The sequence below is a fragment of the Xenopus laevis genome, chromosome 8S, assembly GCF_017654675.1.
Source record: "Xenopus laevis strain J_2021 chromosome 8S, Xenopus_laevis_v10.1, whole genome shotgun sequence".
Classification (NCBI taxonomy): domain Eukaryota; kingdom Metazoa; phylum Chordata; class Amphibia; order Anura; family Pipidae; genus Xenopus; species Xenopus laevis.
The window spans coordinates 30,368,010-30,389,594 of NC_054386.1; the positions used below are offsets into that span (position 1 = coordinate 30,368,010).

Sequence of the window (21,585 nt, forward strand, 5' to 3'; positions counted from 1 at the left end):
AAAGACCGACTTCAGGTCAACATAGTTTGTATGACCTGAATGGCATGGTCCTAACTTGGTGGTTCTTAAAACGACGGGATTACTCCACCAGTGGCAGGCCCAGATCATGGGTGGGGGTGGCTGCCTAATGCCCAGTTAGGGCGACCATAATAGAAATTTATTTACTCTGTTGCTGAGTGCTAAGGGTGACTGTGGCCAAATGTTGAACCTAAAAGTTTTTAAAGCTGGGCTTAAACCAAAAGTCTGTCCTAATGCCTAAAAAATTGGGGCATTACAGTGATAATTATAGTAAGCCCCACCAAAAAGTTTTTTTTGTCTTTGAGTGTGTTTATAAATTTAGTATGCATAAACTAATTTTTGTCTGGTCTATTATAGTCTTAAGGAAGAGTGTTCCTTGTGCTGTTCCCGAAACTGAAGCGGTTTGCTGAGAAATCTGCCAGTCTCACCCCCCCATGCCGGTGACGACGTCGCAGACAAAGATGGTCGGCTCCTGACTCTGGAATTGTAAGAGTTCCCTCTCCTAAAATACCCTGTAATGTAATGGTATCCTGTAATATTAATAGCATGCTGATTGGAGTTACCAATATGGATGACCTAGTATATGTTCTTTTGGTGATTTGGAAAGCATTTTATTGGTATTCACTAGTACCAACCTTTAGGATAGGGCCTCATGGATTAGAATGTTGCTACTTGTTGTGAACTTTTTAAAATGTAATTATTTTTTTTTTCCCCCACTTTTATGGATTTCCATCCCAACCTGCTCTGATTGTTATCCATCCCTTTTTATCCACTGCTAGGCTTTATGGTCAGACCCCTGAAATGGGATGTCTTTCCCATTTGGGGACCATAAAGGAAGAGTTTGTGTTGCTCAGCTGTCACAAAAGGAAGTGCTAGAGCGAACAGCGAGATGTCTGCTGTGACTGCAGGAGCGCAGGCTCCACAAGGGCCTTACAACCTGCCTCCTCCTGAAGTCGCCAACACTAATAAACCAGGCCGGAAGACCAACCAATTACAATACATGCAGAATGTAGTGGTGAAGACTCTTTGGAAGCACCAGTTTGCCTGGCCCTTCTATCAGCCTGTCGACTGTGTGAAGTTGAGCCTGCCTGTAAGTAACACTCTAAATCTCTTGTTAAATCTAAAATCTGTTTACTCTTTCTATGTATCAGTAACTTATGAGCTAAGCGGGTCCAGCCTGAAGGCCAGTTAGGGAGAGATTTGGGGTGAGTGCTTATTTGTGCCCTGGATACCCCTGGAACTATAGCAGGGTAACTGTTAACCCAATGTTTCTATATATCTGTAACCTTGTTATGAGCTAAAGGAGCCCGGCCTGAAAGCCAGTTAGGGGGAGATTTTGGGATAAGTGAAAGTAATCTTATCTTCCATTGTGTAGGACTATCACAAGATTATTAAGAACCCAATGGACATGGGGACAATAAAGAAGAGGTTGGAAAGTAACTACTACTGGAGTGCTAATGAGTGCATGCAGGATTTCAATACTATGTTTACAAATTGTTATATCTATAATAAGGTAAGGCCCTTTCTTTTTATTGATTTCCTAACAAATCCGTTTTGAAGCTTATTTATACAAGTTGTCTCTTGTTTTGTTGGGTATTTTTTTTCTAATCTATTCATGTAAATGATGCCAAACTGTACAGGGTTTAGAAATGTTGTAATGTATGGTATTATAATAGCTAGCCTACAAACTGTGATTAATCTGAAAGTAAAATGTCGTCTATGGGAGGCGAGCTTTATGGATAACCGGTTTTCAAAGCAGATTCCATACCTGTACAGTTCAAAGTGGGGCTTCCTATAGAAACCTGCTACTATTTTTTAAATTTTTGTATCCCATGCTATTATTTAAGTTTTTGTAACTGCATGTAGTATTCCCATTGGTGGTTTTTCCATGGATTCAGGACACTGTGGATCCCTGGGTGTTTCCTAATGTATCACTACTTGGTGGGGGGGGGGGGCTGTGCAGAGGCTTCATCTTAAAACACCTTTTACACGAGACACATGTTTATTCTTTTGCAGTCTACCGATGATATTGTTTTAATGGCACAAGCGTTGGAGAAGATCTTCCTGCAGAAGGTGGCACAAATGCCCCAGGAAGAAGTGGAATTACTACCCCCTGTCCCAAAAGGCAAAGGCCGGAAACCTCCCACAGCAACACCACAAGCACCAGGTAAGAATCCATTCTCTTAACTCTACAGTGTTATCTCTTTTCTTAAATATTTAGTTATATAAAGTCTGCATATTTCTGTGGTTTATTTCTAGCGTTCAGGGATATGTGTATATTATCTGTACTGGAGGGCAGTGTTTAATTGATATGCTGGCTGCCGAGGAGCTGACATTCTATTGAATGTGCCATTAGATATAAATATGCAGACAGCAGCAATTCTGCAAAATGTAATTTGGTATTTCACAAAGAAAAGTTTATAAGTGGGTAGGCCTTGGGTATGTTATGTGAGTCATTTCAAGATGTGCCTGTCAAATCCAGAGCAGAAGGTTTGCTTAGTTTAGGCTCCCCTTCACCTATGAGCTTTATGTTGACCTCATTTGAAAGAAAAGTGTATGTAACAACGTGTCCATGCTTTATCTCTCCAGTTGTTAGAGAAGCCGAGATGCCTGTAGAAAAACCACCACCCCAGGCTCCAGCCCCTGCCCTGAAGCCTGCAGAAGTTAACCGTGCCACTACCAGACGGGCTGAACCACCGGCAGAACCACGCAGGGAGCGTTATAAAGGTTTTCTTTTTTGCGTGGTTGAAAAAGCACTACTTTCATTGTCTCACTGACAATCAGTAGGATAAAAAGGCAGTCGAGACCTGCTAGGGGGGGGTTAAACATTAAGCTTCTGGGACATTTTGTTAATATACATGGGGAACCAAATAAACTGGCCCCTTACAGGCCTGAAATGACCAGATTGGTAGGGTCAATATGACATATGTTTACTTTCCAAACCAGATTAAAAAATGGGCCCCCTAGTGTAAGTTCTTAGAAACTCGTGATTTCCATCTAAAAAGTAAGGTTGTTTCTTTTCCATTCTATAGGGGCGACGCAAGCATCAGCAGTGTCTAGTGTGAGTCCATCCATGCCCCATACGAACGCCACCCCTGTGGCTTCTCAGACGCCAGTCATTGCTGCCACTCCTGTGCCAACTATCATGTCAAATGTCACCCCAGCTTCCACCCAGCCATCTGCACCAGCTGCTTCTTCTCAAATGGTTCCTGTGGTACCTCCAGCAGCTCCAGTCATAAAGGTAGGTCACCACTCTGCGGGTGTTTGCTGGAAAGGTGGTAAAATAATAGACCCAGCTATATTCATAGTGAATGAATATATTTTCCAACTAATATCTGATTGTATAACCATGATCCTTAATTGATTGAGTTTGGAACCAAAATTGGGTTCCGATGCTCTCTCTTTAGCAAGGCTAAAAGCTACCAGGAAATTACTTTTTCTTATAGCCATGGGCGAACCTGACCCAATTTGGTTCACCGAAACATTGTAAAATTCAACATGTGTGCCAAAATTAAACATGCTATATGTCCTAATGCTACTCCACAATGCTTCAGAGGTTGGGGAGAGATAGGAGACTATAAACATTCTTGGTGGACCTGTTCGATTGTTGAGAACTTTTGGAATGCTATAGTACAGATAGCATCAGAGATACTTAATACGAGCCCCAGAGTATATTTTATTGAACTACCCTTTCCCATGTTTAAACAAACCGACTAACTATTTATTATTACAATTATGGTCTGCTGCAAGGTGGGTTATAGCATTAAATTGGATGTCTCCAACACTTTCTGTGACACTGTTTATATCTAGACTCCACTATATTCAGGAAATGCACTACTTAACAGCAATAATTGAGAACAAAAGAGAGACCCATACCATTACATGGCAACCTTGGGAAGAATTTAAAAAAATCTTCCTCCTGTCCGCTACAGATTAGCTAAAATAGATTCTTACCCAAAGACCAAAACAATTGGTCCATGTATAGAACATACCCTTAGAACAATCTTCACCATCTTAAGTGTTATTATGATAGGCTTTGAATAAATGTATCTAATTACCAAGATTTAAAACAATGACTATTGGAGGTAATCGTTTAAAATATTTTTTAGAATATTATTTTTATGATTTATTCCTTATGTTAAGTTTTGTATATAACATTTCATTGTCAACATTCTTCTTGATGATCCGATGGGTATATTAATATATCATATTGCTGGAAATGTAATAATGACACAATGATGAGTCCAATACAATGTTGAAAAATTTATAGTTAAAATAAATAGATATGATAAAAAAAAAAAAATTCAACATTGGCGATATTTTTATTTTTTTTCACTCAATGGTGTTTTGTTTGTTTTTTTTTGTTTTTTTTCTGCTCATCACTACTTTCTTATCAAACAAAGATCAATTGTATATCAGAAATATACTGTAAAGATTCAACTTGGGTCACTTGCTTTAATTTTTTTTTTTTTTTTTTTTTTTGTTTTCTTACCCCCCTCCCTTTAGAGGAAAGGAGTGAAACGAAAAGCCGACACAACTACCCCCACGACTTCAGCAATCACAGCCAGCCGTAGCGAGTCTCCTGTTCCTATTTTGGACCCCAAGCTAGCAAAAGTTTCGAACCGGCGAGAGAGTGGTGGGCGTCCCATTAAGCCGCCAAAGAAGGACTTGGAAGATGGTGAGGTTCCCCAGCATGCAGGAAAAAAGGGCAGACTGTCAGAACATCTCAAATACTGTGATAGCATCTTGAAAGAGATGCTTTCCAAGAAGCACGCTGCCTATGCCTGGCCCTTTTACAAACCGGTGGATGCGGAAGCCTTGGAACTGCATGACTACCATGACATCATCAAGAACCCGATGGATCTCAGTTCTGTTAAAGTAGGTCTACTCTTGCTGCGTTCTCTTCGTATGAGAACTACTGTAGATAGTACAATCCTGTACAAGTGTTGCTTGCTACCGGTGCACCCACGATCACGTGACTATAAGGTTATTTGGTGACAATATGGCGTCACTTGCTGCATAACCATCCTTCTGCTTCAACACTTAAAAGCAAAGGTCTATTGCTTACTTAAAAGTTCAATTAAATAACAAAGTCTAGCTTTTCAATCTGGTTGCTCTAGGCCCTGATCCATGTCCGTTTTAGGCCTTGTAAATTTATATATGCTGAAGCCTATCACCGGCATGCTCCAACGGTGACCAAAGCAAATGTACATATGTAGCCGTTACGGCTAGAGTACTATTCGATTACCCCTGGTTGTGTTGGCACAGAACAACAGATGTATTTCCGAATAATAGTCCATGCGGCTCTTTAAACTGCTCTGCGTGAGTAGAGGACTAGCGGGTCCTTGGGTAAAGTTTGTAGAAGATTATACAGCAAATTAATCTCTTGAGGCCTTCTCACTTCTGTTTCCAGTCCCACTAGCGGAACATATATTATAGTCTCTGGTTGTCTGTAAGTTTGCCATACCCTGCCCAGTCCATAAATTGATCAGTATCAATAATACATCCATACAGATCGGGGTCATAACCTATATGTATTATTGATACTGATCAATTTATGGAATAGGCAGGGTAATCTGATAAGACGATGCACCACATTTTCCAGTGTATAGTGTAATGGAAGATGAATAGGAGCAGCAACACTCATTTTGTTTTGCTTCCACTAGAGAAAAATGGACGGACGAGAGTATGCAGATGCACAGGCTTTTGCAGCTGATATCCGGTTAATGTTTTCTAACTGCTACAAGTATAATCCTCCTGACCATGAGGTGGTAGCCATGGCTAGGAAGCTCCAGGTAATTAACTAGCTGTCACAAGCCTTTTTTTGTTTTTATTTAGTTAAATTCCATATTATGACTTTTTTTTATGATTCTGCCTGACAGGATGTTTTTGAGATGAGATTTGCAAAAATGCCAGATGAACCTGTAGAGCCCCCAGCTCCTCCTACCGCAGCCGCCCCAGTGGTCAGTAAAAGCACAGAGAGCAGTCATACAACCGAAGAAAGCTCTTCGGACTCTGACAGTTCTGATTCTGAGGAGGAAAGGGCCACCAGGTTGGCAGAACTCCAGGAGCAGGTGAGATTAAACCACCTTAGTCGAGTGATCACCAAGCCTCCTCATTACTTTCCTGTTACATTGGGGAAATTGAGTCTGTCCTTCACTTTTAATCTGTGCTCAACTCTATATGTAGTTGGGGTGATTAAGGTCCCTTTTTATTAAATTCTTTTGTATAACTACAACTTGCTTAACTTGTGACTGTAACCGCATTTTACCTTCCTCCCGGGTTCTCGGCGCCATTTCCCAGCGACCTTGGACAGCATAAAGTCTCTATGCATGAAGTGCTGTCATTGAAAAACCCTGGCAATTACTATAATTGTGCGGGTATTGGGCACACTGGAAAACCACAAACGGGCCATGAGAAGAAAGTACTAAAAAGTGAAAAAAAATCTTTATACCAGCAAAAGTCTTGCCTGTTTTGTGCCCATGCGTCCCTTCATTATAAGTCTAATGATTGGCTACAGGTTTAATGATTAGGCAATATTCCATACATGAAAGTTTGGGAACCCCTCTTAATTCTTTGGAGTTTTGTTTATCATTGGCTGAGCTTTCAAAGTAGCAACTTCCTTTTAATAATAACATGCCTTATGGAAACAGTATTTCAGCAGTGACAAAGTTTATTGGATTAACAGAAAAATGGGCACCCCAACAGAAATATTGCATCAATACTCCTTTTGCAAATGTAACAGCCTCTAGATGCCTCCTATAACCTTTGAGTGTCTGGATTCTGGATTGAGGTATTTTTGACCATTCTTCCATACAAAATCTCTCCAGTTCAGTTAAATTTAATGGCTGCCGAGCATGGACAGCCTGCTTCAAATCATCTCATAGATTTTCGATGATATTCAAGTCGAGGGACTGTGACAGCCATTCCAGAATATTGTACTTCTCCCTCTGCATAAACGCCTATGTAAATTTGTGTGTGTTTAGGGTCATTGTCTTGTTGGAATATCCAACCCCTGCTTAATTTCAACTTTGTGACTGATGCTTGAACATTATCCTGAAGAATTTGTTTATATTGGGTTGAATTCATATTTCCTTCGACTTTAACAAGGGCCCCTGTCCCTGAACTAGTAACACAGCACGATGGAACCTCCACAAAATTTCACAGTAGGTAACCGGTGTTTTTCTTGGATTGCAGTAGTGTTCTTCCGCCATGCAAACCATTTTTAGTTATGACCAAATAACTCAGTTTTTGTCTCATCAGTCCAAAGCTCTTTGTTCCAAAATGACTGTGGCTTGTCTAAATGAGCTTTTGCATACAACAAGCAACTCTGTGGCGTGCGTGCAGAAAGTGCTTCTTTCTCATCACCCATACAGATGTTCTTTGTGCAAATTGAATTGTAGAACAATGTACAGATACACCATCTGTAGCAAGATGTTCTTGCAGGTCTTTGGATGTGATCTGAGGGGTTGTCTGTAACCATTGTCACAATCCTCCACATATGTCACTCCTGTATTTCTTGGCCTGCCAGACCTGGGTTTTACAGCAACTGTGTCTGCGGCCTTCCAATTTCTAATTACATTCCTTACAGTTGAAACTGACAGTTTTTAAACCTCTGAGAGAACTTTTTGTAGCCTTCCCCTAAACCATGATACTAAACAATCTTTGTTTTCAGATCTTTTGAGAGTTGCTATGAGGATCCCATGCTGTCACTCTTCAGAGGAGAGTCAAACAGAAGCACAACTTGCAATTGGCCAACTTAAATGCCCTTTCTCATGATTGGACACACCTACCTATGAAGTTCAAGGCCTTAACAAGCTAATCCAACCAATGGTGTTGAAAGTAATCCGTATTGAGCAGTTACATGCATTCAAATTGGCAAAATTACAAAATCTTTGCACACCCAGTTTTTCCCATTTGATTTCATTTCACACAAATGAATACTGTTTCACTAAAAATCTTTGTTCAGAAAACACCCATGTACTCAGATGTTCATGGGAAATTAGACCTACCACTGTTATCTTTTTTTTTTGTTGAAAGTTGAGTAAATTTATTATGCACAGTGAGAGGGGTTCCCTAACTTTTTCTTATGACTGTATATGTAAAAACAAATAAGAGAATGGCGATGGGTGGAGATATGAATGACACAATCACGCAAGGGAACTTTTATTTTATCCACACCTATTATTGCTGTTCCAAGTTATGCACCATATACCCAACATATACCTTTTTTTATTTATTTTTTTCCCTCCTCACTTTCTTTCTCCTTTTTCCCTCGTCCTCAGCTAAAAGCTGTTCATGAGCAGCTGGCTGCACTGTCACAGGCTCCTGTTAACAAACCAAAGAAGAAGAAAGAAAAGAAGGAGAAAGAGAAGAAGAAAAAAGACAAGGATAAAGACAAAGAGAAGGAAAAGCACAAGGTGAAGATGGAGGAAGAGAAAAAGGTCAAAGTCGCTCAACCAGCGAAGCCAGTTCCACCCAAAAAAGCACCAGCAAAGAAAGCAAGCAGTACAACAGTTAGCGCAACAACCATGGCTGCTGCTTCCAACGCCACAGCTAACAGGTAGATCTACTTCTGTTGCCAAATCCATTGCCCAGCAGGGAAGCGGTGGGCCATCTCTAGTGCCCCCCAAAGTAGGAAACTAGCGAGTCCTTGTCTCCCACAATAGGGGAGTAGACTAAAATACTATTTCTCTTGCCTAGATTGGGAGACACGGGCACCATGGAGATGAAGATCCTGTTGCTTAGAGAAAGGACACTGAAAGGTTAAATTGGCTCCTCCTGCTCTGCGCTTCATCCCCGCCTACCTCCTCAATCCTCTGTTTTCTTTTAGTATCCTCCGAAGCTGGACGGACACTTCGTGGCTGGGAGCAATGGTACAGATTTAAGTATCATGCCACTAATGAGGGTTAGTGTTTATCTTCCAGAACCCCTCCAGCCAAGGACTGCTGATCTGCAGATGATCTGTAGCCTTCCCGCTCTACGGAGGCTGCAGGCTGGGGAGCTCCCACCCCCCACACTACCCTGGACAACTGGTTCCTGCTCCCCTGAGGCTGTACCCGTAGCAACAACGGAGGGGTACACCTTTTATTGAGCATTACTGGCTGGCACGAGGAGGTAAGTCAATTCCCTCTTCCCTCCCTCCATTACTTGCATTTCGTTTCACTTTCACTGCTATTCTCTGACAGAGATTTCCCTAGGCATTTTGTTTCCAGTGCTGGGCCATTGCGGGTAGGCGCCCTAGGCAGCCTGGCCCGGCAAAGCGCCCAATACGCGAGTGCGCATGCGTGAAGAACGAAAGTGCCCATGGGCAAAACAAAGATGCGTGTCGGCCAGAGCAGGGACCGGACTAGGGGATAGCAGAGGCAGAGCAGGTGCGTGCCTGGCGCCCCTCCAGCTTTGTGCCCTAGGCACGTGCCTACTCTGCCTACCCCTAGTTCTGGCCCTGTTAGTTTCACTTTCACTTCTATTCTCTAACAGAGAATTTCCTACAGGTGGACACAGCTTCTTCTATCCCTCTTCCTACTTGTGACTGTAACCGCATTTTACCTTCCTCCCGGGTTCTCATCGCCATTTCCCAGCGACCTTTAGTGCCACTATCTGGAGCTGCGCCTATTTCATTGCGCACGCGTTGCTTCACGGGCGCCATCTTACTAAGGTACTATACCAAAGCCCGGGAAACCTCTCTGGCAGCCATTTTGGATCCGCATCTCTCTCCAGCTCTGAGCGTTTCCAGCCTCGCTGTCTCTCACAGGGAAGAACAAGGCACCATCCCTTCCTACCTTGGTGAACAGGTAGTTACACTTCCCTTACTCTCTCTCCAGGGGATTAACTCTTCCCTCTCTCTATGGGACCTACTGTGGGGCTTTTTCACTACTTTGCTCTGTCTCCACAGATCACACTCTAAGGGAGAGGTGGTTCACTCCTCTGGACTCTCCTAATATTCCCAAATATCTTTACTTACTGGGTGGCACTATCTACATAGTATAGCCATGACGGGCAGGGCAGATGACCAGTCCCTTCCTAAGCCAGCAACTGCACATACTATCAATGCAATTTAGTATTTGGCATGTGCTACTTGCTGACCTAAATTTCTCGGGGAAAACAACTTTTCGGTGCTGAACCAGAGAAGGTAAGAGCACTTTACTTATGCAAAACAGACCCAAGAGGACTACCTTCAAAAGGCGACTATTTTTTCGTCTCTTTCGCCAAAATCAGAGCCATAGGTCCCAACATGAAAAACAATAAGCTCCAACCTGCCCCAGATTCCATTCAAGGCAGAGCATTTCTTGGTCAGGAAGCAGAGCTGCACCTAAGCCCACAGAGGCCAAAACAGCCTCTGCATGAGGAGGTGCCCACCCCCGAAAGCTTACCCTTATGCGGACGCTTAAGTCACTTTCGGGAGGTGTGACAGCAGAGAGTACTGGACCCCTGGGTCCTACAGATCATATCTCATAGAATTTTCTCAGCTACCTCCGAGGCAATTTTCCATCTCAAGGCTCCCTACCGGAGAACCCAGGCACTCGGCTTTCCGAGGGGTTCTACATGCCCTGACTGCCTCCGGGGTAGTAAAGGTGGTCCCTCAAAGGGAAAGGGGCTTCGGTTTCTACTTAAACCTGTTCATAGTACCCAAAAAGGATGTATCTTTTCGCCCGGTACTAGACCTAAAGGCACTAAATGACCATGTAAAGAAGCACCACTTCAACATGGAATCCATCCAGTCAGTCCTAATGTCCCTGGACTTAGAGGATTTCATGGCGGTGATTGATATCAAAGATGCATACTTGCATGTCCCCATACATCCCAACCACCACTGGTTCCTTCGCTTTTCAGTGGCAGGAGAACATTGGCAATTCGTGGCACTCCCCTTCGGACTATCCTCTGCGCCAAGGGTATTCACAAAGGTCATGGCTGCGGCTCTAGAGGACCTGCAACTGCAGGGAGTGAGTGACATACCATACCTGGACGACCTACTGGTAAAGGCCCGTTCCATGGCACTGGCTGCAACTCATCTCCAGACACTAACGCTATTAGGCTGGCAGATAAGCTTCCAAAAATCTCGACTCATACCTTCTCAGAGTACAGAATATTTAGGGCTTGACCTAAATTCTTCATTGGGAAAAGCCTTGCTTCCCCAATCCAAGATCACCTCAATGCAGGGGCTCCCGCGATTCTATACATGCAGCTCCAAACCAGAGTCTTACAGTGACTAATACTCCAACAGAGGAGGAGGAACCGAGCGGACCTAAACCGCAGGATTACTGATCCTCCACCCGAGTTCACCACGGCTGGCTTTAACGGCATGACACTTGAAGCCCTAATCCTAGCCAGATCAGGAGTCCCAAAAAAGGCCATAAAGGCTTGCTAAGGGCCAGAAAGCCCGTCTCGGCACCCATCTACCACAGGGTATGGAGGACATTCATATCCTGGTATTAATCTAAAGCCAAAGACCCACAGTCTTGTGACGAAAGTAGCCTATGGTTATTCCTTCAGGAGGGTTTAGACAAAGGGCTGGCACTCGGCTCACTGAATGTTCAGGTATCAGCATTATCTATCCTTGTTCAGCAGCAGCTTGCAATGCTTCCCAACATCAAGACCTTCCTCCAGGGAGCATTGAGGATGATTCCGTCATACAATCCCTCCCTGGGATCTCAATATGGTACCTTCCGTATTGCAGGAGCAACCGTTCGAGCCATTGGATTCAATTCCATTACCTCTGCTGACTCTTAAGGTAGTTTTTCTATTAGCCATCACTTCGACTAGACCAAGGTGGTGTCAGAATTCCATCTTAACCAGGACCTGGTGGTTCCTTCATTTTGTCTTGAACCAAAGACAAAGTTGGAACAGTTACACAATGTAGATGTGGTTCGTTCTCTCAGAACATACACCAGGGCTACCAAGAGCAGAATGAAGCTAGACAACCTTTGTCTTACCAGAAGGTCAACAGAAAAGCTATGAGGTACAAGGTAAGGCCACACCCTTCCGGGTTCAGCTCATTCTACTCCTTCGCTCAGCACTTCTTGGGCGTTTCGCCACCAGGCTTCAGCAGAACAGGTCTGTAGGGCTGCAGTGTGGTCATCCACACACAACTTTTCCAAATTCTACAAGGTGCATACATTCGCCTTAGCCGATGCGAGCTTCGGGAGGAAAGTGTTGCAGGCGGTTATTCCCTGAACACTAGGGGTAAAAAGTCCCGCCCTCAAGGTTAGCTTTGGGACATCCCCATGGTGCCTGTGTTCCCCAATCTAGGCAAGAGAAAAATAGATTTTTGTATTTACCGTTAAATCCTTTTCTCTTTTCCTACATTGGGGGACACAGGCCTTCCCTCCCTGTATTAGTTCAAGTTAATGTTGATCAGTTAATATTATATATAACTGTTATTGTTCAAATACCAACAAGTTTAAACAGCAGTTGGACATACCGTGCTTAGCTTGCATTGGGGAGGTGCTCCTTCTCTTCACCTGGGCAATTGGTAGCGCTCGTCATCTCTTCTTCGGTCAGAAAACTGATGATTGAGGAGGTAGGCGGGGATGTAGCCCAGAGGAGGAGGAGCCACTTTAACCTTTTAGTGTCCTTTCTCCAAGCAACAGGATCTTCATCCCCATGGTACCTGTGTCCCCCCCAATGTAGGACAAGAGAAAAGGATTTAACGGTAAGTACAAAAATCTATTTATTATACTATAAAGGCCAATAGTTAACATGAAGCATTCCAACTTCCTGCAGTACTGTGCCTCCTTTAAGTGATGGAATGTAGTTAGGTATTGGGAACTATGGCATGCTTGTATGAATCCCCTACGTGGTTTGTATTATTTATATCTCTCTCTCTCTCTCTCTCTCTCTCTCTCTCTCTCTCTCTCTCTCTCTCTCTCTCTCTCTCTCTCTCTCTCTCTCTCTCTCTCTCTCTCTCTCTCTCTCTCTCTCTCTCTCTCTCTCTCTCTCTCTCTCTCTCTCTCTCTCTCTTGTTTTCTGACACAATGAGCTTAATTATATTCCTTTTCCATACATATGATTTCTCTTGCTCGTTGGAATCTCAGCAAGCAACCGAAAAAGGGAGGAAAGCAGCCTCCATCTGCTGCCTATGAGTCGGAAGAAGAGGAAGAGGGCCTCCCTATGACTTATGACGAAAAGAGGCAGCTGAGCTTGGACATTAACCGGCTCCCGGGAGAAAAACTGGGCCGTGTGGTTCACATCATACAATCCCGGGAACCTTCTTTAAGAGACTCCAATCCTGATGAGATTGAAATTGACTTTGAAACCTTGAAGCCCACCACTTTGAGAGAACTGGAGCGATACGTCAAGTCATGTTTACAAAAAAAGCAAAGGAAACCATTTTGTAAGTAATAATTGTTTGTGGAGAAACATAAGGTGCCATGTTTAAACATATGGGAGCATATAAAGTAGTGACCTCCAAGACTAAAATAATAACACGTTGGAGAATCTAAAACAGCCATAAAATAATTATGTAAACAAAGCTTATTGATGTCACCTGATTCAATAAATGTTTATAAAAATGAAATATCCTCTACTTTAAGATATGTGGATGGTAGAAGTCATCTGTGAGCTTGTCATACAAACCCTCAGCCTTTAAATGGTGGCAAAACCCCTCAGTGACTTCTAATATCCTTATAATTTACAGTAGGGGGTATATTTTCCCTTATAATACGTGAGTGATACTGAGTTCCGTGTATAACTCAGCCTGCAGCCTTGCGCCTTTATATGGTCGCAGAACCCCTCAGTGACTTCTAATATCTTTATCATTTACAGATTATCATTTACAGTAGGGGGTACATTATTCCTTATAAAACATGTATGTAGACTGACCCTGAGAATTTAGCTACAAAGCTGAAGCTTGCACATAAGTATAATGAATACTTTCATGCTGTGTGTGGTTTAAGGGGAACCATGTGCCCACTCCTCGCCCTTATGCATAATTGGAAATCTACAAAGATGGTATCTTCCACGGCACATTAAGTGATAACCTTGTGTGGTTTCATTTTAAAGGATTATATTATAATGTTTAAATTGTGTTTTTTTGTTTTTTTTTGTCTCACCAGCACCTACAAATATTTTTATTGGCAAAAAATATCATGTTATAAGAGGTTTTTTCCATAGCATGTTGAATTCTGGTGGGTGCAAGGGACGCAATCATTAGGGTGCTGGATAAGAAACTTACTACTGATTATCACCCAGGATAAAGTAATAGGCGGTCTGCCCTCCGCAGTAGTAATGTGTGTGTCGACCTGGGAATTTTATTCCCTTTTTTTATAGGCCGCACCTGAATGGAAGGCGGAAGTTGGGGCAGGTGCAGGGCGAGTTTTTCTTGACCTGCACATCACTGCTTTACAGCTGTTATCATCTTAATGGAAACTTGAGCTTTTGGTCCAAAGACAAATTAAGTTTGCTTGGTGGCATTTATCAGCCAACTGGTAAGTTTCTGGCTACCAAAAGACTGAGATTGGTTGCTTGTGAACCTCATTTCAAGTAGTCCATTACAGTTACCTGTATAATTGAATCGGGCAGTAAAGCTAGCCATATACAGGCCAATAAAAACTGCTGACTCTTCCGAAAGACAGAGACTGTGTATAGGGCATTGTATGGTATCCTGCCACTAGCCAGCCCTGATATTGGGCCAAAAATTAGCAGGTATGAAAAACCTTTTCAGTTTAGGACCTCCACAGCACATTGATGGGGTCTGCTCACCATAAGCCTCCTTTAAGATATGGTTGTTGACCAGAAATGACATCCTCACGAGCTGTGAGGAGCTCAGGAAGGAATGCACGCAACTCTTTTAAATGGCCACACTCTGACACAGGCACATGTAAGCACCAAACGCAGGTGGAACACTGATTGAGTTCGGTGCTTACATGCACCAATATACGTGCCAGGCCCCTTCAAATCCAATAGGCTGCATTTCTTCCTGCTGTTGAACACATTTAAACTGACCACAGGGGAAAGAAAGAAGAACCGCTTGTGCAGAAAAGCTTTAATGAGAGGAAAAGAGGACATGTCCAATGTTTTATCTTGGCTGTACACACATGCACAGTTTTGCATTGAAAACCATGTGATCTAGTGATTGTGTGGACCCACCCAACTCTGTGGCTTAAATTTTAATAAGAGCCCCTACATCAACTGATCAATTAGTTTTGATCAGTCTATTACTACTTGTGCTGTTTAGCACCTATGTTTGAAAATAATACTTGTTTTTTTTTTTTTTAAATGTTTTTCTTAAAGCACTCATGAACAATCTTTGTCCACACAGCCACAAATAAATTAGTGGAGAACAATTGAGCACACTGGATACAATGTTGGTGAGAAGCCATCCTTCCCCATATATAGTGGAGTCAAGTCATACTCCATACAATAAAAAATCTCTAAGATGAGCACACTGGCAAACAAATAGCTAAACCTTGTTTTTTTGTTTTTTTTTAAAACGCTACTGAATTTTGGATGTTTTTTGATTTTACTGAATTGGCAGTGGCTTTACAATAAGGCCACCCTGAAGAGGTATGTGCTGGAATTGACCTGAAAGTTACCATAGATACCATGGAACTTTTATAGATATGAAGTTGTGTGTGCTTTTTCTTCAGCAGGCTGGGAGAAGCATCATTCCATTTGCTCTGCATCAACCTCCTCACAAAGTAAATGTGGATGGTGACAGAAAATGGCTTTTTCCCCAGATAGAGAAACGGCACAAACAATGTCATACGAGTCCTATCAAGATGTGCAAAAACAACATCACTATCTGTGAGCGTTCCAAAAATGCCCTTTCATATATGCGCAAGTTTTCATTTTTACCGTTGGTGCTTGTTTAAGGAGATTGGAGGTCCTTATTTAATATTTTGAAGGCCCAAAAAGCCTGGAGCAATTGCTATCGATATCTAGATCCTCTACAATTTTGTCCTTGTTTGACACTGATCTCTGCAATCTCCCAGCAGCATCGGGGAAAAAACAAGCAGTAAAGTCCAAGGAGGAGCTCGCTCAGGAAAAGAAAAGGGAGTTGGAGAAGCGACTCCAGGACGTAAGCGGCCATTTAAATAACAAGAAAGCTCAGAAAAAAGGTACAGTTTGAGAATGACAAAATTGGGAGTAAGGTACAGGCTCTGTACAAGCGAAGAATGGGAACGCTCAAAAACTGCTCTTATATGAAAGAGTATCTTCTAACCATCACAGATGTGTCTGGTCCTTATTTAAAAACCAGTCCCAGAAATACTTATTCTAAACAAAAGTGGGTGACCGTATAATATGTTCCTTTTGGCACTTCTTTTGTTAAAGACTTTTATTTAAAAGGAGAACATTAAAAGAAAAAGTGAAATTTTACATTTGCCTTTTACATGAACCTTTTTCATTTTAATAATTGAAAGTGCTTATTTACCTTTTACATGGTTCTTGTACTGAAGAACCCATGCTAATGCAGTCTAAAGCTTGTGTATATATAAAATATCTATCCCTTATGACGTCCTCACTAGTTGGGCTTTAAGTAAAAGTGCATCAATGTCATTTAACTAACTTAAATTTTTAAAAAAATAAATAAAAAAAATAGGTTATTAAACAGATTTGGGGGACAAAAAAGTACGGTAAGTCTTCCTCAGACTTGTAGGAACAATTTCCCAACTACCCTTAGGCTCATGGAGTCATTCAGTCCCTCCTTGACCTATTCCATTGTGAATGAATTTGGGACTTTAAGTCCCTCTGCTTTCCAGAGATTGTGTGTACTACCCAATATGCAAAGTAGAGGGACTATAAATTCTGGAATTCTTGACTTTAGAATGGGAAAGGATTTAAAAACTGAATTTGGGACGGTTGGGAAATATTCTGCCTCTCACTCATAAAAACCATATGTGGAATCGCAACATGGTTGTCTATGTAGAAAAACAAATCTGTGAATGCAAACTTTTTTTTTTTTTTTTTTTAAACATATTCCCACCATATCCGCTTTTTATGAAGATGTAGTTGGAATTATCAAACAAATTTCAAAAAGTTGCTCAAATTGAAAGTCTCTCTCTAAGCCAGTGATCCCCCACACCCAAAGGCTTTAAGCCAACCCCTTGGATGTTGCTCCCAGTGGCCTTAAAACAGGTGCTCATTTTTGAATTTCTGGTTTGGAGGAAAAAAATTTTGATGCATAAAAACCAGATGTACTGCCAAAAAGAGGCTCCTGTAGGTTGCGAGTCCACATAGAGACTACCAAATAGGCAATTACAGCCCTATTGGTGCGCCTCCACCATAAAGAGATTTTGGAAGAATTTATTTAGACCTTGCTGTTGCCTTTTTTGCATTGCATGGTATAACAAATGTTAGGGCAGGATTTAAAAATATTTTTTTGCGTCCTAGGCTTGTGAAGGACAGCTTTGAACCATTTTCCGAGCATTCTAAAAGTTTGGCCTACAATTTGAACAATCCAGTCATTTCATGGTGGTTGTGTTACTTGCTTTCCTATGACAACTCCTATAGCCTTTATTAGAACTGTAGAAATAATTAGCGATTATAGTTTTAGGGAATTTTCCAGTTTTTAATCCCAGCCCCTTGTACAATAAGCAGCCAAGCCTTTAGGTCAGCAATTGGATCACGTGCAGATTTGTTCAGAGCCATTGTATCCGAAGCCTTATCTATAGTCTGATAAAGATCCCCAGCTAATGGAATATTTTTGCCTCCTCCATCAACATCAGATATGGAGGTGATCTATTCTTAAATGTTAATGGGCTATTAGACTGCCAAATAAATTTAGAGTGGGCAGATTATTTTTGTTTGAGTATGGGCCAAACAGAAGTAAGAGCAAACATTCCACCTAATGATTGTCATGGTTTCTAATATGTTTATATTGTGCTATCTAAATTTTATGTTTACTACTTTTGCAGAGAAAACAGGTTCTGCGTCGGCGGGAGGTCCATCGCGGCTGAGCAGTAGCAGCTCTTCTTCAGAATCCGGCAGCAGCAGTTCAAGTGGATCCAGTTCGGACAGCAGTGACTCAGAATAAATAGATGGCGTTCACACACCAGATCCTTATTCTTTGCAGTGTCCCCATCTCTGAAACTCTCTTAACACTTTGTGTGTGCAGTTGGAAAAACTAGAAACTAATTTTTTAAAAAAATAAATAAATAAATTGCTAAGAAAAAAATAATAATTCAGCGTTCTCCAATTTGGCAAGCAGGCACAGCAATAACCAGCAGTGTAGAAGATCCTGTTGCCTTCATTGGATTATATGAAGGTTTACTTTGCAGAATTTTTCTTAGTTATTTTCTTTTTTTTTTTAATTTTTATAATTCTCTTATGCCTACACATTTATATCTTGGAAAGGAACTTTTAAAACTCACCAAATGGACATGCAACCCGACATCTTCTCCAAGTGATCATGACTTATTTTAAAACCTCAATATCCCACATGGTACATTTCCCGAAAAGGACTTTTCTGGTGTTTGTATCCATTTCGTAGTATATGGAGTCGTTAACCACAAGTTTACGGTTTTAATTTTTTCTTTTAAACTTTTTTTTTTTTTAAATTCTGTATTGAAAATGGACATTGTGCACCGGGCTTAAATAAGACTAAATAGGACAACATTTGGCATTAGACTGTTTTGGCCAAGATCACAAAAGCTATACATTGGCATTTATTTTTTTTTACCCTTCTTTAAACCTCAAAAGAAAACACTATCCCCTCCATTTTTGCATTTTTTTTCCCCAATCTTTTTTTTTTTTTTTTCTGAAGCAATGTTTTCTCACCGTTCAACATTCCATCTATTTGTCACCTTCATGCTTTCCCCTGTACATAGCAACTATTTATTGACATGGTTTCATGTTTTTTTTTTAAAGAGCTTTCAAGTCCATAAATTCATTGAAATTGTGGGTGAAGCAGAATTTCGAATTTTTAAAAGCTACTAACAATTGCTTCTTCAAGGGGACAATTTCTAGCGACAAGAGTGCAGCTTGCATTCCATACACAAGCTATTGTTGAAAATGTTCTAATAAATTGGGGTGGGGGAGCAGAAGATAAGTCTCCATAAAAAGACTTCATGGGTTCATAACTTGGACTTTGTTTTTATATGTAATCGTGTCTTTTGAAATCTTTCATTGTGACCATCAAAAGATAAAACCCAATAAGGACGCAGCTCACATTACATAAGGTTTTCGAAACACAAGTCTGCCTCGGAATTACAATTGTGTTTCCATTCACTAATGGCTTTGTCCTTTTTTTGTGTAAAATTTTTATATAGATTTGCAAAAAAAAAAAAAAAAATCCGCTATATTCAATTGTGGAGGATTAGTTTTCTTTTGGATCAGTTTTACTCACAGGGTAGTGCTGCCTTTTAGTTGCATTGGCTTCATCTTGCGCTTTGCAGTGCTGGCAGTTGTATCTATCTCCACCCCTTATTTTTAGGATGCCTGTGAATGTGAAGGGCTTTTATTTTTAATATGTACGGTGTTACTAGGATGTGTTGGCTTCCCTAGCAAAGTAGGAATCCTAAAATATCTATTTGCAGTATACATATGTGCTTTATATTGCAGTAACTTAATGTCCCTTTACTCTCTCTCTTTTTATTTTTATTTTTTTTTGGTGCTAAATGTGTGTGGGGGGGGATTGTCCTCTTGTTTTCTCTTATGTACAGTTTTCCACTGATTTATTGAGGCTTTTTATCCCGATTAGTGATAAAATACATTTTAAATATATAAATCTATATATATTTTGTTTTTTTTTTTTGTTTTTTTTAAATATATTTTTTTTTTGTCATATCTTTAGGAAATGTTTTAAAGTGATTTAACAGGAAATGCCCGTTTTTACAATTTCGATAACATTATTAACATTAAAGGCATAGGCTGGCTGTGACCTACTGTGGTGCTTTTTTTCAGCGTTGGTTATAAGGCTGTTTTTGTTTTGTTTTTTGTTTTTTTTGTTTTGTTTTGGTTTTTTTTTGCACTCCATCCCCCAACTTAACAATACCCTTGATTTTACTACATTATATATATTCTGGTAGTGGAGAGGTTAATTTAAATAAATTCCTGTAATTTTTTGCACCCTATTCTGTAAATAACACTTATCAGACCTTTTTAATAATGTGTTCCATGGCTTAGTTTTCTGTTTGTAACAAATGGTACATCACTAAGTTTGTTCCTTGTCATATAAAGGCAATCTCTCAATCCAGATCTGTGTGCTAATGCTGTAGAAAACTTGCATTATGTCAACCAAATCCTTGAAGGCCGTAAAATGTGGATGATTTTTACATGGCTAATTTTCAGTGCTCCCTCTAAATTTAAAATTTTTGGCTGTGTGCAAAAAAAAAAAAAAAAAAAAATCACTTTTTATAAAATGTAGGCACACAACACAATTTGTAGGGAGTGGGAGGGGGGCTTCATTTGTGTGCGTGTGGAACATTACTGCTATTTGATTTAGAAAACATGCCATGTCATGTTCATTATGTAAAACCTTAAAAATGGGGGGGGGAATCGTAATTTGTCTGGTTCCATTTTTGATGGTGACATCATGCAGGTGGCAGGAAAAGGTGGGAATATTGGGAGGGCAGGTAATGTTTCTGTTTGTTTGTTTTTTTTTTAATTCTGGCTAAGATATGGAAATGGTCTCTATCGGTGTGTCCCTAAAAAGAAGACTGCATTGTAATTCTGAGGCCGTTTGGTCCGATTATGACTTTTGTTGCAGCGGAATAAATCCAGCCAAATAAGAATAGTCTAAGCCGATACCTGTACCACCAAATTTTAATTTCACTAAGGATGTCTCTGGTAAATGACATTTGGGAGCTGACTATGACAAAGTGAGGCCTTGAGTACCCTTATTTTAGGTTAAAGTGTATTCTGTACCCTGTTTAGAAACGGGGGCGGGGGGTTCTTTAATGTTTTACAATGTAATGGTATCTTATTACATTTTGAATGTATGACATTTTGGCACTTGGAATCAATAGATAATTATTAACCATCTTTAAAGGCACTCTAACACCCCCCCCCCCTTTTTTATGTTTGTGGAATTTGAATATTAAGAGAACCCCTTTTGACCTAAGGCTTCCTCTAGCTTATATAAAAGCTTGCACACTTATCCGCACCTATATGAGCTACTGTTTGGGAATTCTCCCACAATCCTGCCCCAGTTCCATCATCCCAAACTCCTTCCGAAGCAATTCTTTATCTATTGCTTCAAAAAAATGTTTCCCCTTATTGTTACTATGCCTTTAAAAACATTTTGATTTCATGTTTTGATTGTCCTGTTTTTGACTCTACCTGGCATATTCTATAGGGCCTGGAGTGTAATATGGAAGTTTTCAGTACTCTATCACTTCTGGCTCAATATGAGAATTTGGAGTAACGCTGTAAGATAAATATCCATACACTTGAAGCCTGAACTAATCTCGCCAAAACTCGCACCTATAACCCCCAGACTCTGGTGCCTTTCATTAGTTCTTCAACAGCTGCGATTTCTAAATCTTTTTGTGACCAGATCTCCGGGAGTAAAAACGCTTACAACAGTCCAAGGATTTTTGTTTTGTTGTTTTTTAATTCTGTACAAAAAATGTTTTTGTTTGTTTATAATGCAAAGCTTTAAAATCCAGTAGTGGGCTTCTTTTAGTA

At 40.8% G+C, this 21,585-nt stretch overlaps 1 protein-coding gene across 1 annotated transcript; it reads left to right on the forward strand.

The window, feature by feature from the left end:
* Window positions 1-373: 373 nt before the first annotated feature.
* On the forward strand, window positions 374-19,037 carry brd3.S (bromodomain containing 3 S homeolog; the record flags this gene model as incomplete). Its single annotated transcript, NM_001097126.1, is given in 13 exon segments — window positions 374-504; window positions 798-1,108; window positions 1,394-1,531; window positions 2,035-2,185; window positions 2,608-2,745; window positions 3,051-3,259; window positions 4,525-4,896; window positions 5,685-5,813; window positions 5,901-6,092; window positions 8,304-8,581; window positions 13,053-13,351; window positions 15,951-16,076; window positions 17,874-19,037. Coding segments are annotated over 12 exon segments (2,352 nt in total). The 3' UTR covers window positions 17,993-19,037.
* Window positions 19,038-21,585: the final 2,548 nt, after the last annotated feature.